Raw genomic sequence first — 15,303 nt, 5'->3', positions numbered from 1 at the left:
GGCGGAATCCGGTAGCTAGGAAAACAACTCAATGGAGATAGTCTTTTACACCCAAGCTCCTAAAGGAGAATTTCTGAGCCCCATGAGGCAGCCTTGGCATGAACTGGGAGAAGCGAGGTTCCCAGGGCCACCTCCCCGCCCCGCCCCCGCTGGCCCACCGTGTTCCGCATTAGAGTAGGACCCGTGGTGAGCAGCTTTGTAGGGCCTGGGGCTGTTTTGGGCCCACGTCTCCTTCAGGTCATTTGAGACATTTAATAAGACAAACATAACCTTAAGGCAGCTCAGGACCAGTCATTCCTGGAATCCTGGAATTCAGAGGCTACCCAGAATATAAAAGCTGTTCCAAAAGGACAAATACGTTTGCATAGCAGAGGTTAAAAGCAATGTCAAAGGAGGTGCTTGGAAAACAGAAGGGCAGAAACTCTTAACGCTCCTAATTTCCACGGAGCCTTCCATCCGACCAGGTGGCGTGCCTTCTCTACCTGGCCCAGGTGTGCGCTGTGGACACGTCCGCCAACCGAGCGCCGCTCTGCTTCCTGGGAGAGGGGTGGGCTCAGCAAACGCTCCGCGGCCGTCCCACACTTCTTTTTTTGACTAGTTTATCAAGGAAACAATCTGATGAGCCTAACAACCAGGGATGCTCCTGCATCTGCAGCCCTCATTTATTATTTAAAACCGAGAACCAGCAACAGCTATGGCAGCCTACTGGAGTCTCTCTCTCCGTCTCTCTCTCTCTCATACACACACACACACACACACACACACACACACACACACACGCACACACACACGGTAAGGGGACTTACATCACAACTGCAACCTACAGAGGATGATTCAACCCAGTCTCTCTGCATTTTCATGAGGTTACAAATCGAGTTAACTCATGAAACCACAGTGGGTTTCAGTCTCCACCATGCTGGGTACGCATCCCACAGTTTCAGTGGAGAAGAATCCAAAGGAGTGCAATTCTTCATCTGAGCCAGGCTCTGATTGGTCAGTAGTAATTTAAATACATCTTTCAGCACATAAAGTGAGACCGACGCACGATGCCTGGTATAAGGTAAAGCACCCTCTCTGTTTTACCTGGCTCTCTCTCCTCCAATAGTATCTTTCCTTCCGGATTTCCATCACTCTAATAGTCTTCAGAAACACCAAGGAGATCATGAGCAAAATTGCAGCTCAAAAAAGCACCCGTGGAAGGTTAGGCATCATGGAGAGAAATGGCTTCAAGTGGCCATCTCGCCATGGCCTGGATCATCTCCTTTCCAGAACGAACAAGTGTCTGGCTGGCCCCACGGCGGAGGCACCGAGTGCCCGGCTGGACACCATGCACCCATTCTTTCCACCTACAGGTGGATTTCCAGAGCAGATGAGACAGGGCTGAGGGTTAGCCCCAAGGAACGCCCTTGCAAGAAACATGAACTCCCAACGGGGGCCATCTGAGCTTACCAAGCCTCTTAAAAGTAATTTTTTCAAGGTATAACATAGTCTTTTATTCTTGATATTTCCAAAGAGTAACACATTCCTTTGAAAGTAACACCTAAACCTGCAAAAGGCAGGGAGCTCAAGTGTGCCGGCAGCTTGGTACCTCAGACACACCAACATGGCGACTCCAGGTGAGGCTTGAAGCAGCCGGGCACGCACGTCTAGTGAGATCTTTTACATGAAGAGGACCCTCCCTCCTTTCACCTACTAGCAAAAGCTAGTTTTCCCAGCATCTGAGTTTAAAAGTTTCCTTTTTGTACCATCAACTCCAGCCACCCATCTTGCCCAGGCTCCTTGGTGTTGGAAGGCCGTCATCCATCCAACCGGTCAGTTACTTCGACTTAAAAATCAAGACTCTCAGCCACCAACGCTACAGACCTCATGTGAGCAAGAGCCATGGTACAGCGGTTTCCAGCCTGCCCTCGTGACACAAGAATGGGCCATGGCTCCTCTTGGGTCTATTCATACAGTCACAACCACAGATCCACGCGTGTCCCCGACATCACGGCAACCATCTTTCTCTTCCGTCTACCTCCTACTTCGAGACCAACGGCCAAGTTACATACATTTCAAGCCTCCAAAGAGATAAAGCCAAAGTCTCAAAGACAATCCCAACGCACAGTCCTCAGAAAATGGCATCCACCGCGGGTGGAAAAAACCAAGCAGCCCCGGCCCACGGCAGCCTCCATGCGTGCCCCCAGATCTGGCCCAATGACCATGCTGCCAGACCACAGACCCCAAGCCCACGAGAGTCGGCACTCTCCCCAAGCAGAAAGATATGAACACCGCTGTCCTACCTCAATCAGGAAGTCCCCGGTCCTCAGTCCGGCTTGCCACGCCACCCCACCTTCATCCACGGACTCCAGGTACTGCAGGGCTGGGAACGCTGGCGTTGGCGTGAACTCTTCGATGGGCGTATCCGCTGGGAAGACAAGGTATACCTCGTTACAAGCCTGGGAGATGTTTCCAAGTTGGTAGCCCAGGCCTCCCACGGGACCCTGGGAGAAAGCAGGCCCTTGTGTCTCCGTGGGAAGTGGGTGGCCCAGGCCAGCTCTCTCCTGGGAAGGGGCTGACACTCCTGGTCACGGGTCAACACCAACTCAAGCGACGGAGCCAACTGCATTTTGGTGCCACCAACATCTCTCTTGGCCTCTGCGCTGAAAACACAGGATAACGTGCTCCCCTGTCCATGTCTGTATGTACACGCCTGTCATTTTCTTTAAAAGCATCAGTGACTAAACATTTTCAGTTCTATAAATGGAAAAGTTCCCCCCATAACCACATGGAGCTACAGAAACACCACACTGAACCGCTTGCCAAATTTACATCTACGTAGACTCGCAACCAAGGGAATTCAACTCGGAGCGTGGACGGAACAGAACGCTGACCCGGTGGGTGGCTGCAGATTTGGAATCCGCTTATGAATTCTCTCTCTCGGGAGCCCGGCCCTCTGTGGCCACTCTGCAGCCAGCGTCCACGGGAGGGCTGGGCACCCCCTCCTCAGCAGAGCCAGCGTCGGCTTCTGGGCCCCAGAGCTGCAGAGGGAAACTCTAGGGGAAGAGGTGGACTTTCCTGGGTGGTCATGTGAGGCCGGGGGTGGCAGGTGGGAAGAGGAAGACGGCCTCGGTCGGGGGAGGGGAGACATCACACAGACAGTCATGGACACACACGGGGACAGATGTATCTCTTCTCCCTCCCTCTGGACGAGCTGCTGTCAGGGCAGCCCGAGCCTTGAGCAGGTGGGGCTGCCACTGGGGAAGGAGGCCTCCCGGGCCAGCACAGGTGCGGGACCCCCAGCGTGGCACGGAGGCTCCGAGATCAAACTTGCACATGGTTTCCCCACACACGCGGGGCACAGATGTCTCCTCTCACGGGGAGGTGATGCCATTTTGTTTTATTCTGGAAGGGAAGACCCCAAGTTCAGGGCTGGCGGTGGGTGCACTGCCGTGGAACATGTTCCTGGAGCCCTCACTGCAGGCCACGTGACGTGTATGCTGCCGGCTGGGCCACGGCGGAGGGGACCATCTTGCAAAGTCACCTTAGAGGCGGGCACCCGGACGCCTGCCGCGCTCGGAGCTGGAGCCCACTCCCAGAACGGGGCAGTTTTGAGGTGCCCGAAACTCGGGACCGGGTAATTCTGGGCGTCTGAGACCAGGAGCTCCGAAGCCAGCCACAATCAGGCTGAACTAAACCATGAAACATAGATGAAACCCATGAATTTAAAAAAAAAAAAAAAAAAAAGAGTGGGGGGAGGGAGGGAGGGAGGGACGGGGGGGGGAGAGAGAGAGAGAGAGAGAGCAATATTGTGTACAGAAAATTAAAAATATTCCTAAAGGAAGCCCCGATGTTTTAACAGGCAGAATGTTAAAGAACATGGTTGTCTAGCAACCGAGTACCCCCAGGAAAAGGGCTTCTTTTTGAGCTGGGGAACATTTTTTCTACAGGCGTGCACACACACACACACACACACACACACACACATGTGGATGTATCCAGGCTGGGAGCCGCGCTCTTACCTTTCGCCCCGCGGAGCACAAATCCGAAGCCCTCATTGTCTTTCTTCTGCAGGACCACGGTCTTCTCCTCGATGATGCAGTCACTGTAGAGAGAATTCCGGGGATAGCGCCCATTACTGTAGCCCGTCACCATCACCGTGGCCGAACCTCCACCGGGGACGTTCATCATCACAGGCAATTAATCACCCCAGCTCGCCGGATCCAGGCAGCATGGAGGCAACCGAGCCGGGTGCAGGAGGAGCGAAGGCAGCTGGGGGGCAGGCTAACGGGATAGGCGGGCTCGGAGGGGGGGGCCGGGCAGAGGCAGAGCGGGAGCGAGCAGGAGGCAGGAGTCATACGTGGTGATGGCAGCGCGGGCTGGCGCTGGGCACCGGAAAGCAGAGAAAGTAAGTGGCCCGCGGGCACGTTGGAGGCCGCGCGTTACGGAGCCCGGGCCGGAGGCAGCATCCAGGGCAGCGCACGGAAATCAGCCGGAGCAGACAGGAGGCAGCAGGCTTTTTTTTTTTTTTTTCTTCTCCTCGAAGGGCTTTAAAAAAACATCACATTCTTTGTGCTCCCTGCAGCCGCAGGCACCCGGAGACGCGGCGACCCCTCCCTCTGCTCCGGGGGAACGCGGGCCCCCCTCGGTCTTCCGCGGAGCCCACAATGCCACCGGCGGCGGCGGCGGCGGCCGGGCGTCATCCCGCACGGAGAAACCGCAGGCTGGCGGAGGGGGCGGCCGGCGGGCGGGGGCAGGTCACTCCAGTGACACGGAAGCCACTGACAACCCGGCCTCCTTTGGAGGGTGGCGTGCCGTGGGGATGGGGAGAAAGGGGGCTGCAGGCTCCCCCCTTGGAGAGACAGTCTAAAGCCACACCAGCTGCCTCTTGGCACAGAATTTTTTTTTTTTTTTTTTTTTAAAGGAAAGAAAACCCAAAGCTCCAACTTTGCTTCGGTGGCCAAAGCCGCCCACTATCCAGAGTATGGGCGCGTCGCCACGTGATCAACCGCCCGCGGCACCGGGTGCGGGACCGAGGTGGACTTCCCGGCACCCCGCCCACCTTCCGGGGGCTGCATCCCTCCAGGATTCCCTGCTGCCCCGGAAGTAAGTCGGAGGGGGCGGGGAGCGCCGCTGCGGGGGAGGGGGAGGGGGAGGGCAGGAGGCAGCCCGGAGACGCTTTCTCCAGGGTCCTAAGGGGCTGGCGTGGGAGGGCAGGGTGAGGAGGAAGGGCCCCGGCGGGCGGGCCCCCAAGAATTCCGCAGGCCTCTGTCCTGGAGGGGAAGGCCTGGGGATGCAGACGGCGAACGGTGGGACGGGCTCGAAGTCCCAGACGACTGAAGGTCAGCTTTGCCCAGCCCTGGATTCGCCACCTGCAGGAAGCACGTGGCTCCCGCTTGCAGCCAACTGGGAGCAGCACCGCAACCCAGGTAGGGTGGCCCGGGAGGAGGAGGGCCGGGGAGCTTGGACAGCGCGATGCGCGGCAGCTGACAACGTCGCACAGCACGGAAGAGGCGGGGCAGCTTCCGAGAGGTGGGGGCCGCAGCCGGAGGACACACAGGTGTCCCGGGCCACTGCTGAGCCCTCCACCCCTGCATGAGGTGCAGCACAAAGGAACTCGTGGGCGTGACCCTGCCTTCCAGGAAAGCTCGGAGGGACACACACCTTGACAACAGGCAGACCACGCCATCCAGGATGACCGGTCCAGGGTAGTCTCCGAACCTGGGCCGGGGTTCAGTCCCTGGGCACTCACTCAGCCTGCCAAGTACAGGGAGCCCCAGGTCTGGAGCTCAGCCCCCATGGCCCAGCAGCCGAGGGCTGAAGCCTGGCCAGGGGTCTAGGCATGGGAGTCCGTGGGCAGGTCACATGCTGGCCGGGCCTTCAGTCGGTGACCGAGCTCTCTGAACGTGTTTCCCCTCACATCACAGCGTGGTGAGAACAAGCCACAGGCCTCCTGAGATTCCAGTGAGGTCAGATGGGGCGATACCCACGGTCTGCGGTGAAACCAAAGAGCCCCAGGGAGACATTGCTTTAACTGCCGCCATCGGGAACCAGCTGGCGGGGAGCCAGGACCCGGGAACCACAGGAGCGGAAGGGGAGGGGCTGGGTGGGCGGGGCTCTGGGGTGAGCGGACCCTCCACCAGGCCTGTCCACCTTTCCATCCCATGCCTTCCCCGACCAGAATGCAGACACAGCTGTCTCCCCACCACCCCTTCTCCCCACCTCTGAACTTCTCAAGCCTGAGGGCGCCCTGGCCGGGCAGGTGCAAACCCGCCACCTGCTCCTCTTTCTTCTCCAGCGAGAGGCCTCCAAGGGCCCGGCTGCTGAAGCCACACCTTTTGCTCCTGCACGTCCCCCTGCAGGAGGGGCCCCTTGAAACTCTGGAAAGATGGTGCCTGCCCCCCTGGGGACACATGTGGCCCCCGACGCCTGCCCCTGCCCAGCTCCAAGGTGACCCTGTCCCGCTCTCCCCTCTCGTGGCCTCACCGTGGGCCGGCTCCGCCCGCCTGGCAGGCAAGCCCGACACCTTCAGCTGGACCCTCCAGCTGTCCCCCAGGCCGGGGAACCTGTTAGGGGCAGTGTGGCTGGCTGGCCACTGGTTGACTCCCTCCCTACTGACCATGGTGGGTGAGGGAAGGCATTAGCGTCACGCAGAGCTCAGCTCAGATCCCGGCTTTGCTCTGGCCCCGACGTCACTCTGACCTTCAGAGCCTCAGGGTCCCGCTCTGCAGGACGGGAATAATAGCAAGGCACGCCTTGAGGACCTCAGGAGGAGTTAGCAAAGCAATCCATCGGAGCCCAGGTATGCAGCACGTGTTAAGAACAGCAACCGTCCCGAGCAGGGTCATCGTTCGCATGTGCCGACCCCCTCCTCCTCCTGTAAGGACCCCTCCCAGGCTAATGGCAGAGCCCCTCTCCTGAGTCCCCTCTTAAGCCTCTCGGCGGTTCCTGACTTGTTGAAGAACTTCCTGACTTGCTCATGGCTGCCTGTCTTGTCCCTGTGCCGTGTGGCTACATCATCCTGCTCACTGAGAAAACGCCTGACTCCTTAGTCTCTGATCTGAAGAAAGGCAGCTTGAACTCCCCTCTCCTGCATTAGTTCAGTATCTAAACAGCCCCCGGTCCCCTGGCCATCATGACCCCATCTCACCTTCATTCACAGACAGACCTGGGTTTGAATCCCGACCTGGGCATTCACCAGCTTAGCTTCTCGGAGCCTCAGTTTCCCTATCTGCAGTGTGGGAGCAGTAATTCCTGCCTCGCAGGGGCTCTGAGGAGCAAGCGAGGGCAGTGCCTCTGCCCTCACAACAGGGGAAGGTGCCCTCGTCGGCATCCCCGTGTGCCGAACGCCCCAGGAGACAGTGACCTCTTCCTGGGGTTACCCAGCACGGGGCCACGTGAAATGGAGCAAAATGGGCATGAACGCAAGCGTGCAAAACAGGGGTGGCGGTGGCAGTGGCCGAAGGAAGACCGCAGGGTTTCGAGTGAAGAGGTCTCCGGGACGGTCCCCAGAGGGCAGGGCAGCTCCGCATTGTGGAGGGCCTACTGCACGCAGCTGGCTCCGCCCAGGACGGGACAGGCAGTTCCGGGCTGTTAGAAGCCTACAATCTGGGTAGCAGTCCTTGAAAAGCGATGGGAAACTCCAACACAAGAGTCATTCCCTTAAAACAGGAGCAAACGTCCAGTTTTGTCCGAATGGCCCGACCACCCGCATGGGATCAGAATGGGAAATCCCACAGTCCAGACCTCAGGGCGGGTCCTTCCCCAGGTGAGAATCTCCCAAGGGGCTCTTTTGGCTGCTTTATGAACCTAAAAACCGTCTCAGGATGGCAGCCGCGGCATCCGGAAGACGTGGCTTCTGTGTGCTGCCGCCAGAGATGCGCCGAAGCCCCGAGAACCAGAGGCCGCCTGAACCTCCGCCCCAGGCCAAACCCCGGTCCCGCCCGAGCAGATCTGCCCTCCAGATGCAGCCCCAACGCACGAGATCTGACTTCACTGGGGCAGGACCTCGGCACCTGCACGGTCCCCATGCTGCACCCCCTGCTGTGCACGCAGAAGCCACCACCACCTGGTCCCTGGGGACGGGGCCTAGGGACGCAGACAGCCCAACCCAAAAGTGATCACGCCCACCCTGCTTTGCATCTTCCCCCTGCCTTGGACCCCAATCACAGCCCAGCCTCATGGCCGAGTCTCCTCCATTTGCTCAGTTTCACTCCCCTGAAATGCCCTCAACTTGGCCTTATAATTTACCCACGTCCTCGTAGTACCTCACTGCCTCTGTTCCACGTTCCCTTTGCCGGCCACGTCCACCCAAGCCCTCCTGACAAGGGGCCATCACATAATCTCTCCACGGGGGTTCCCTCCAGCCTTGCCCCAGCCTCTGATGGGGCCCTTCTCACCTTCAAAGCCATCACCTGTGGCCTCCTTGGGAGCAAACATCATGCCCCTTTCTCTCTGAATCTCCCTACATGGCATAACATCTACTCCTGGTAAGATTCTAACTGTGTCTGTTAATGAAAAAAAAATGTAATCCCGTTGTGCTCTCTTCAAATGTGTTTTCTGAACAGGGCAGGAGAGCACTTTAACGTACCCCAAATGTACCCTCCTTTGGCAGTTTCTTCTAACAGGAGCTGTGGAAGGTAAAGGGGGTGGGCATTCAGCCCAGCCAAGTACAGTTGCTCAGGTTGTGCACAGTACAACTACGGAGAATACCATTATATAATGGCCATCATAGACCCATATGTTTATTGCGGTGATTTTGGCTCAGCTGGAAGTAAAGGGCCTCGAGGAAGGGGCAGGCACCTTTATCGAGTTCATGCAAAGATGGAGTACAGGCTTTTGGCTGCCTTGGGGAATGCAAGAGATGTCCATAGATGCCCGTCTACCTGGGGGCTGGGCTGCCGTGGAATCAGGAGGTATCCATATAGAACCACATCAACACTGGGAGACACAACCCCGTGTTGTAAGTCTCCTGGGAGCCACACGGTAGAGACCGTGCAAGGTTTCCATCTTTTCACTCCCTAATAGCCCCATGCACACGGCAGGAAAGAGTGTGCTGAATAGACATGGAGCGAGGCAGGCGTATGGTGGGAAATCGGTTGGCTGCAGAGAGGGCCTCAGAGTCCCTGCCCCACTGGCAGGCCTGAAGACACTCCTGGTGCTTGCCTGGCAAGACCACAGGTGGCCAGGCCTCAAGTGGCCTTAACTGTGGCCCCATGATGGGCCTACAGAGAAGGCTGCACTTTGCTTGGGTCCACAAGGTAGCAGGTCCCAGCGATGACAATTGGCATTTAGGATTTGTCAGTCACTGAACAAGCTCCCTTGGCAGTGGTGTCTGATCCTGGAGGAGCTGTAAACCTGAAGCCACAGGAAGCCGGGCCCGGGCAGCCGAGATACAAGAGCAGGTGGGGCCCTGGGGTGGCTCTGTCTGCCCTGTCTCACGTGGGAAGGCTCATTGCAGGCATTTTAATTTTGAACACAAGGACTGTTGGGGTAGACCAGATGGCCTCAGCCAGGCTCTCAGGATCCCGGCTGGGATGTGACCCTGACAAGTCAAACAGCTCCATTTCTTCCCTGCTCCACTGGGATTGGGTTTTGGCCTAGAACTAAAGTTTAGAAGCAACTGGGGCCAATGGTTAAGCTACCACGTTAATTCATAAATTAATGCAGCCTTTCCTTACTGAATACCTTACTTCACCTGAAGTGTCAGGTGATGGAATGGATATTGGGCATTTTTGGAGGGAACAAACCAGACCCAGTCTGGCCCTTGTGGACATGTCAGGGGTAGTGGGTTGAATGTGGATCCCAAAATTATGTTCAAGTCCAACCCCCCATATCTGTGAATGTGACCTTATTTGGGAATGAAGTCTTTGCAGATGTGATTAGTTAAGGCGCTCAAGAAGAGATCGTCCTGGATTTAGTGAGGGCCCTAAAACCAATGACTTGGTCCTTAGAAGAGACAAGAGAGGGAGATTTGAGACAGAGGCTCAGGGGAGAGAAGGCCGTGCGTGTGAAGACAGGCAGAGACAGGAGGGATGCCGCCACAAGCCGAGAAGCACCGAGATCGCTGGCAAGCACCAGAAGCTGGAAGATGGAAGGGAAGATCCTCCCCTGAGCCTTTGGAGGGAGTGCTGCCCTGCCGACACCTTGATCTCAGACTTCTGGCTCCAGAACTGGGGGAGGATACATTTCTGCTGTTTGCAGCCACTCACTCTGTGGTCATTTGTTACAGTAGCACCAGGAAACTCATACACCTGGCAGGTGGGAAGATAAATATGAATCCAACCATCACACAAATGTGTAGGATATAGTGCTGTGTGAACTAGAAGGGGGCTGGAGGGCTTCCTGCAGGAGGAGGACCAATGCATGAATAGGAGTGAGTGGGTTGAGAGGCTGGAGAGGGAAAGAGGGAGAGGAGAACATTCCAGACAGAGGTGGAACCACAGGAATAAAGGTTCTGAGGCCCACCTGGGAGGCAGGAGGGGCCGATCACACCAGACTGTGGGTGTGGGCCACCTGCACACCAAGAGCAAGGCCCAGGGGTGGCAAGAGGCTGGAATGCAGCTTCAGGCAGGCCCAGGACAGCCCATGCTTCCCCCTGGTATCACCCGGAAGGCCAAAACGATAGAAAGCAGCTGATCTACTACTTTCCCCACTAGCCTTTTCCCGGCCAGGCCTGAATCCCGCTGGGATGACCCAAGGCTGACTTAAGCATGTGGCAGAAACTCCGTCCCACAGCCGTGTTTCCTGCTCAACGATTCACACAGGGAGGCCTGCTGTTGCTGGTGTAACCGCTCTTCCCAGGCACCAGAACGAGATGCTGGCCAGAGATGCTGCAGGTCATCAGGCCGGCCCAGCCCCGTAGCAGGAGAGGATGTCAGATGAGGCACAAACGCGGGTGCAGGAGGGGCACACACGCTGGACGCGGTGCCTTGGTCAGAAGCGCTGATCCCCTTCAGCCTTGCGGAAGGGGCGGTGTGGACTGCCAGGCCCAGGCAGCAGGGCTCTTTCAGCAACTGGGCCCTACAACCCAGCCCCCAGCTGCCTCAAAGCTTTGGGGACCCCACAAACATGTTTGCAAGCTGGAAAAGAAAATCCACTGGCTCCAAAATCCAAACAGCAAACAACATGGAAATTAGCCTGTGTTTAATTAAGTGTCTCTGAAATTGAACATGGGGTCAACTTCATTACTGGCTAAATTTTGTAACCATCACGCACCCTTGCATGTGAAAACTACCTGCAAGTCAGATTTTCTCACTTGGAGACACTTCATGGGTATGTGGCTCAAGGCAAAGAAATCACAGAAGCCGCTGGGGGTCTTCCTGCACTGAGCTACTCACAGGCAAATGGGTCCAAAGGCAGAATTACCAAAATCATTTCAGAACTATTGTGTGTGTGGTGAGAAGGTATGTTGAATGTGGGCTGTGGGCGTGATGAACACAGCTGATGAGATCTGGGCTGGGGCGGCCGGAACTCAGGGTGCAGGGCCCCAGGGGGGTCTTTCTGGAGCAGCGGAGGCCACGTGGGCAGCCTGGGGACACCCGGGGAAGATCCTGGAGGAGAGGCCGGCACGTGTATCACCTCTGAAAGCTCCCCCCAGAGCACTTGTGGGGGGGACCTCGCCTTCTCCAGGGCAGGGAAACGGAGTCCCAGAGAAGCCGCGTCTGCATCACTCCCCGTGGAAACGCATTTCGGTGACAGAACCCGATGGAGGTGGGAACTGGGACACTGTTAGAAAGAGGGGCCTATAGGGACCGGGAATGGCAGTGGCTGTCCTAGAAACTTCCGGGCTCTGCCCATCAGGATGAGGCTACACAGAGAGCCCGTCGGCTCTTCCAAGGGGGATGCCAGGGGCCTCAACAGGTGTCCCAGCTGGGCAGAGATGCCAGGCGCGGGCAGGCGGCCCAGCTCACCGCGGCGGTGGCGCTGGTTGCGGAGTGGCACAGAGGGCCGCCCCACAGAGGGCAGGGCCAGGCCCGGTCCTTGGGAAGGGCTGGTGGGTCATGAGTGAGTGGGAGGGGTTCCCCGAGTCACCTGTCACTCGCCGCCAACACTCACTACGGGTGGGGCACCTCTCAGCTCGCAGCCACACACGCTGCTCCCTGAATCCTGCTTCCTGCATCCCGGTCAGGGGAACACTTGGCGTTACCCTCTCGCCCTCCCCACGCCTTACGAGCAGGAGGCAGCCCTAACTCCCAGGGGATGGGAAGCCCATGCCACCTTGGTGCTCAGGGAGGTGGGCTGTGCGAGGCTGCTCTGTGTCACATGCGGGAGATGACGAATGTGGCCGATTCATTCACCAGTGACACGGCTCCTGGCTCCTGGGGACCTTGCCCATGAAGCGGCATCATCTCCATCTCACGGGTGAGGATGACGGGCTGTCCCCACGGAGCCCACCCACCCAATCCGCGGAGACGCGCTCTTACGGGAGCCGTTTCTCCAACAGGCGATTCTGAACACGCCCCGCCTGCCATGATCACGGCATCTCCCTCTTCATCACTAACATGATAAACAATTACAAGTTTTTCCCAATAGAAGCAATAATGTGCAAAGAACTTGATTCAAATTAAATTGTCTCATGACTTTGTAATAAATCACCCCAAAGCATTCCCTAAGCACAATCAGGCTGTGTTACCTGCCAAGAATGGAGAAGACAAAGACACAGCTTAAATGCCTTCAGAATAATGACAGGAGGTGATCATCGCTCCCCGAGGAGATGAATGGAAATGTGATCGAAAAGGGAAACCAGCCACTTAGGAAGCTGAAAGATCCGGGTGGGGGGGGTCCCGGTTTCACCAAACCAGCTCTGTGACCTTGGATGTTAAAATATGGATGTCAACCGCAGCCTTGAAACATCACAATGGGATAAGAAATGGGGTAAATAAAAAAGAAATTAGGAGCTTGGGACTAACAGATACACACTACTATATATAAAATAGATAACCAACAAGGACCTACTGTATAGCACAGGGAACTACATTCAATATCTTGTAATAACCTATAATGGAAAAGAATTTGAAAAAGTATATACATATATAACTGTATCACTTTGCTGTACGCCTGAAACTAACAACATTGTAAATCAACTATACTCCAATAAAAAAAAAAAAAAAGAAAGTCCACAGCACAGGGTGTGACATACAGCAGAGGGTGGCAGACTTAATCAGCTAGTGAGAATGTACCTTATGCGTTCATTCTGAAAACGTTAAACGTAAACTGAAATATTTGTACATGCTCCCTACGTAAAAGAATCTGGTGACATCAGCAGAACAAGAATCCGCTGGTGACATCAGCAGAGCACCCCCAAGGCTTCCTTCCTTATAAAGGTACAGGCAGACCTTGCAGATATTGGGGGTTCAGTTCCAGATCACGGAAATAAAGGGAATATGGAAACAGAGCGAGTCACACGAGTTTTCTGGTTTCCCAGTGCATATAAAAGTGATGTTTACACTACACTGCAGTCTATTAAGTGTGTAAAAGCATTATGTCTGCAAAAATAATGTACATAGGTTAATTAAAAAACACTTTATGGCTGGGCTTCCCTGGTGGCACAGTGGTTAAGAATCCGCCTGCCAATGCAGGGGACACGGATTTGATCCCTGGTCTGGGAAGATCCCACATGCCACGAAGCAACTAAGCCCGCGAGCCACAACTACTGAGCCCGCATGCCTAGAGCCTGTGCTCCATAACAAGAGAAGCCACCGCAATGAGAAGCCCACACACCGTAGCGAAGAGTAGCCCCCGCTCGCTGCCACTAGAGAAAGCCCACGTGCAGCAACAAAGACCCCACACAGCCAAAAAAATAAGAATAAAAAAATAGAAAACAAAAAAAATACTTTATGGCTAAGAAATGTTAACCATCATCTGAACCTTTAGTGAGATGTAGTCTTTTTGCAACAGTAACATGAAAGATCATTGATCACAGATCACCGTAGCAAATATAATAACAATGAAAACGTTTGAAATGTTGTGAGAATTACCAAAATGTGACGCAGAGACACCAAGTGAGCAGATGTTGGAAAAATGGCGCCAACAGACTTGCTGGACACAGAGTTGCCACAAACCTTCAATTTGTAAAAAATACACAATGAAGCAAAGTGCAGTAAAGGGAGGTGTGCCTGGACATCCTTCACGTGCGCTTATTTAGAGCAGGACCCTCCTGTGAGTCAGAAAGCCAGGAGGCGGGGGGCCCGTGAGGGAGGGATACCCAGGCACCTCCCTGTGCTTTCAAAGTGGCAGGAGCCCCCAGGGCTCTGCCTGTGTAGACGCTGCGTGCTGCCGTCAAGAGCAACGTGCCTTCCCGTGTCACCGGAAAAGCAGGGAGCTCAGCCTTGCAGGACGGGGCCCCCCAGCAACCGGGGAAAAGATGCTCCAGGTTCCAGGGCCAGAGGAAAAGAGCCTTGGTACCCATGCAAGCGGGACGCAGAGTGCCCAGGTGCCGGTCCCAACCCGAGGAGTCTTCCTGAAGCCCCTGTTCCCTCCCAACCTGTCGGTACGTGTCATCCGCAGGAGCACCAAGACAGAGCCGGCATGTGCACACCTGTCCTGAACTCCCCGTATCCCAAGGCCCCATCATCTTTTCACGTGAGGACCACAAAAGCTTCCTGACAAGTCTCCCCTGAATTCACTCTTTATTATAAAAACCTTAAATCAGATCATATCTTTCTCACTTAAAAATACTCCAACGGCTGCTCATCAGAATCGGGTAAAAGTCCAAATTCCCCACTGTGGCTAAGACCCTGCGTGCTCTGCCCGGGGCTCCTCCTCCTTTTCCCTGTTCCAGCCACACTGCGGCCATCTGGTCAACCTCGCCTCCACTGCAGTGCCTGCGCTCTCCCTGGAACGCTGCTCCAGGTCCTCATGAGCCGGACTCCCGTCACTGGTCACGTCCCGAGGTCACTTTGCGTCCCGAGGTCACTTTGCAGATGGGCCTTCCCTACTGCCCAGACACACCCTCCATGTTCCCGATGCTCTGCCCTGCCCTCTGCCTTATCTCTCTCTTTTCACTTACTGAATTTGAAATTGTGATTTATTTGTTTACAGTCTGATTCTCCCAGCAGCGTGTGAGTGCCCCCAGGTCGGGGCCTGGTCCTGCCCGCCTCACTTCTAGGCGGCCCACTTTCTAGTCCTGGCTCTGGCAAAGGCTGGCAACGGGACCCTGGACAGGATCCCCACCCACTCTGGACTTGGGGTCAGAACATTCCAGTAGGTGCTTAAATGATGCTCACTGACTCAACAAATGACACCTAAGCCCGGGACTCTCGTGTACGGTCTGTGATGCAGATGGGGTGACCCATGTCCTGGGCTACCCGGGACCGAGGGGTT

At 55.9% G+C, this 15,303-nt stretch overlaps 1 protein-coding gene across 1 annotated transcript in view; it reads right to left on the bottom strand.

Moving 5' to 3' along the window:
* The window catches only part of SHANK2 (SH3 and multiple ankyrin repeat domains 2), a 478,101-nt gene that overhangs the window by 80,096 nt on the left and 382,702 nt on the right, over positions 1-15,303 (bottom strand). Inside the window, exons 17-18 of the mRNA XM_082342199.1 lie at positions 4,002-4,084; positions 2,283-2,407 (exon numbers count right to left, since the gene is read on the bottom strand). Of these exons, the coding sequence (XP_082198325.1) occupies positions 2,283-2,407; positions 4,002-4,084 (208 nt within the window). The remainder of the gene's footprint in view (positions 1-2,282; positions 2,408-4,001; positions 4,085-15,303) is intronic.

Source organism: Balaenoptera borealis (assembly GCF_965194805.1).
Source record: "Balaenoptera borealis genome assembly, chromosome: 11".
Lineage (NCBI taxonomy): Eukaryota > Metazoa > Chordata > Mammalia > Artiodactyla > Balaenopteridae > Balaenoptera > Balaenoptera borealis.
Note: the sequence above shows the minus strand (reverse complement) of the source record. Positions and strands in the feature narration are given on the sequence as shown.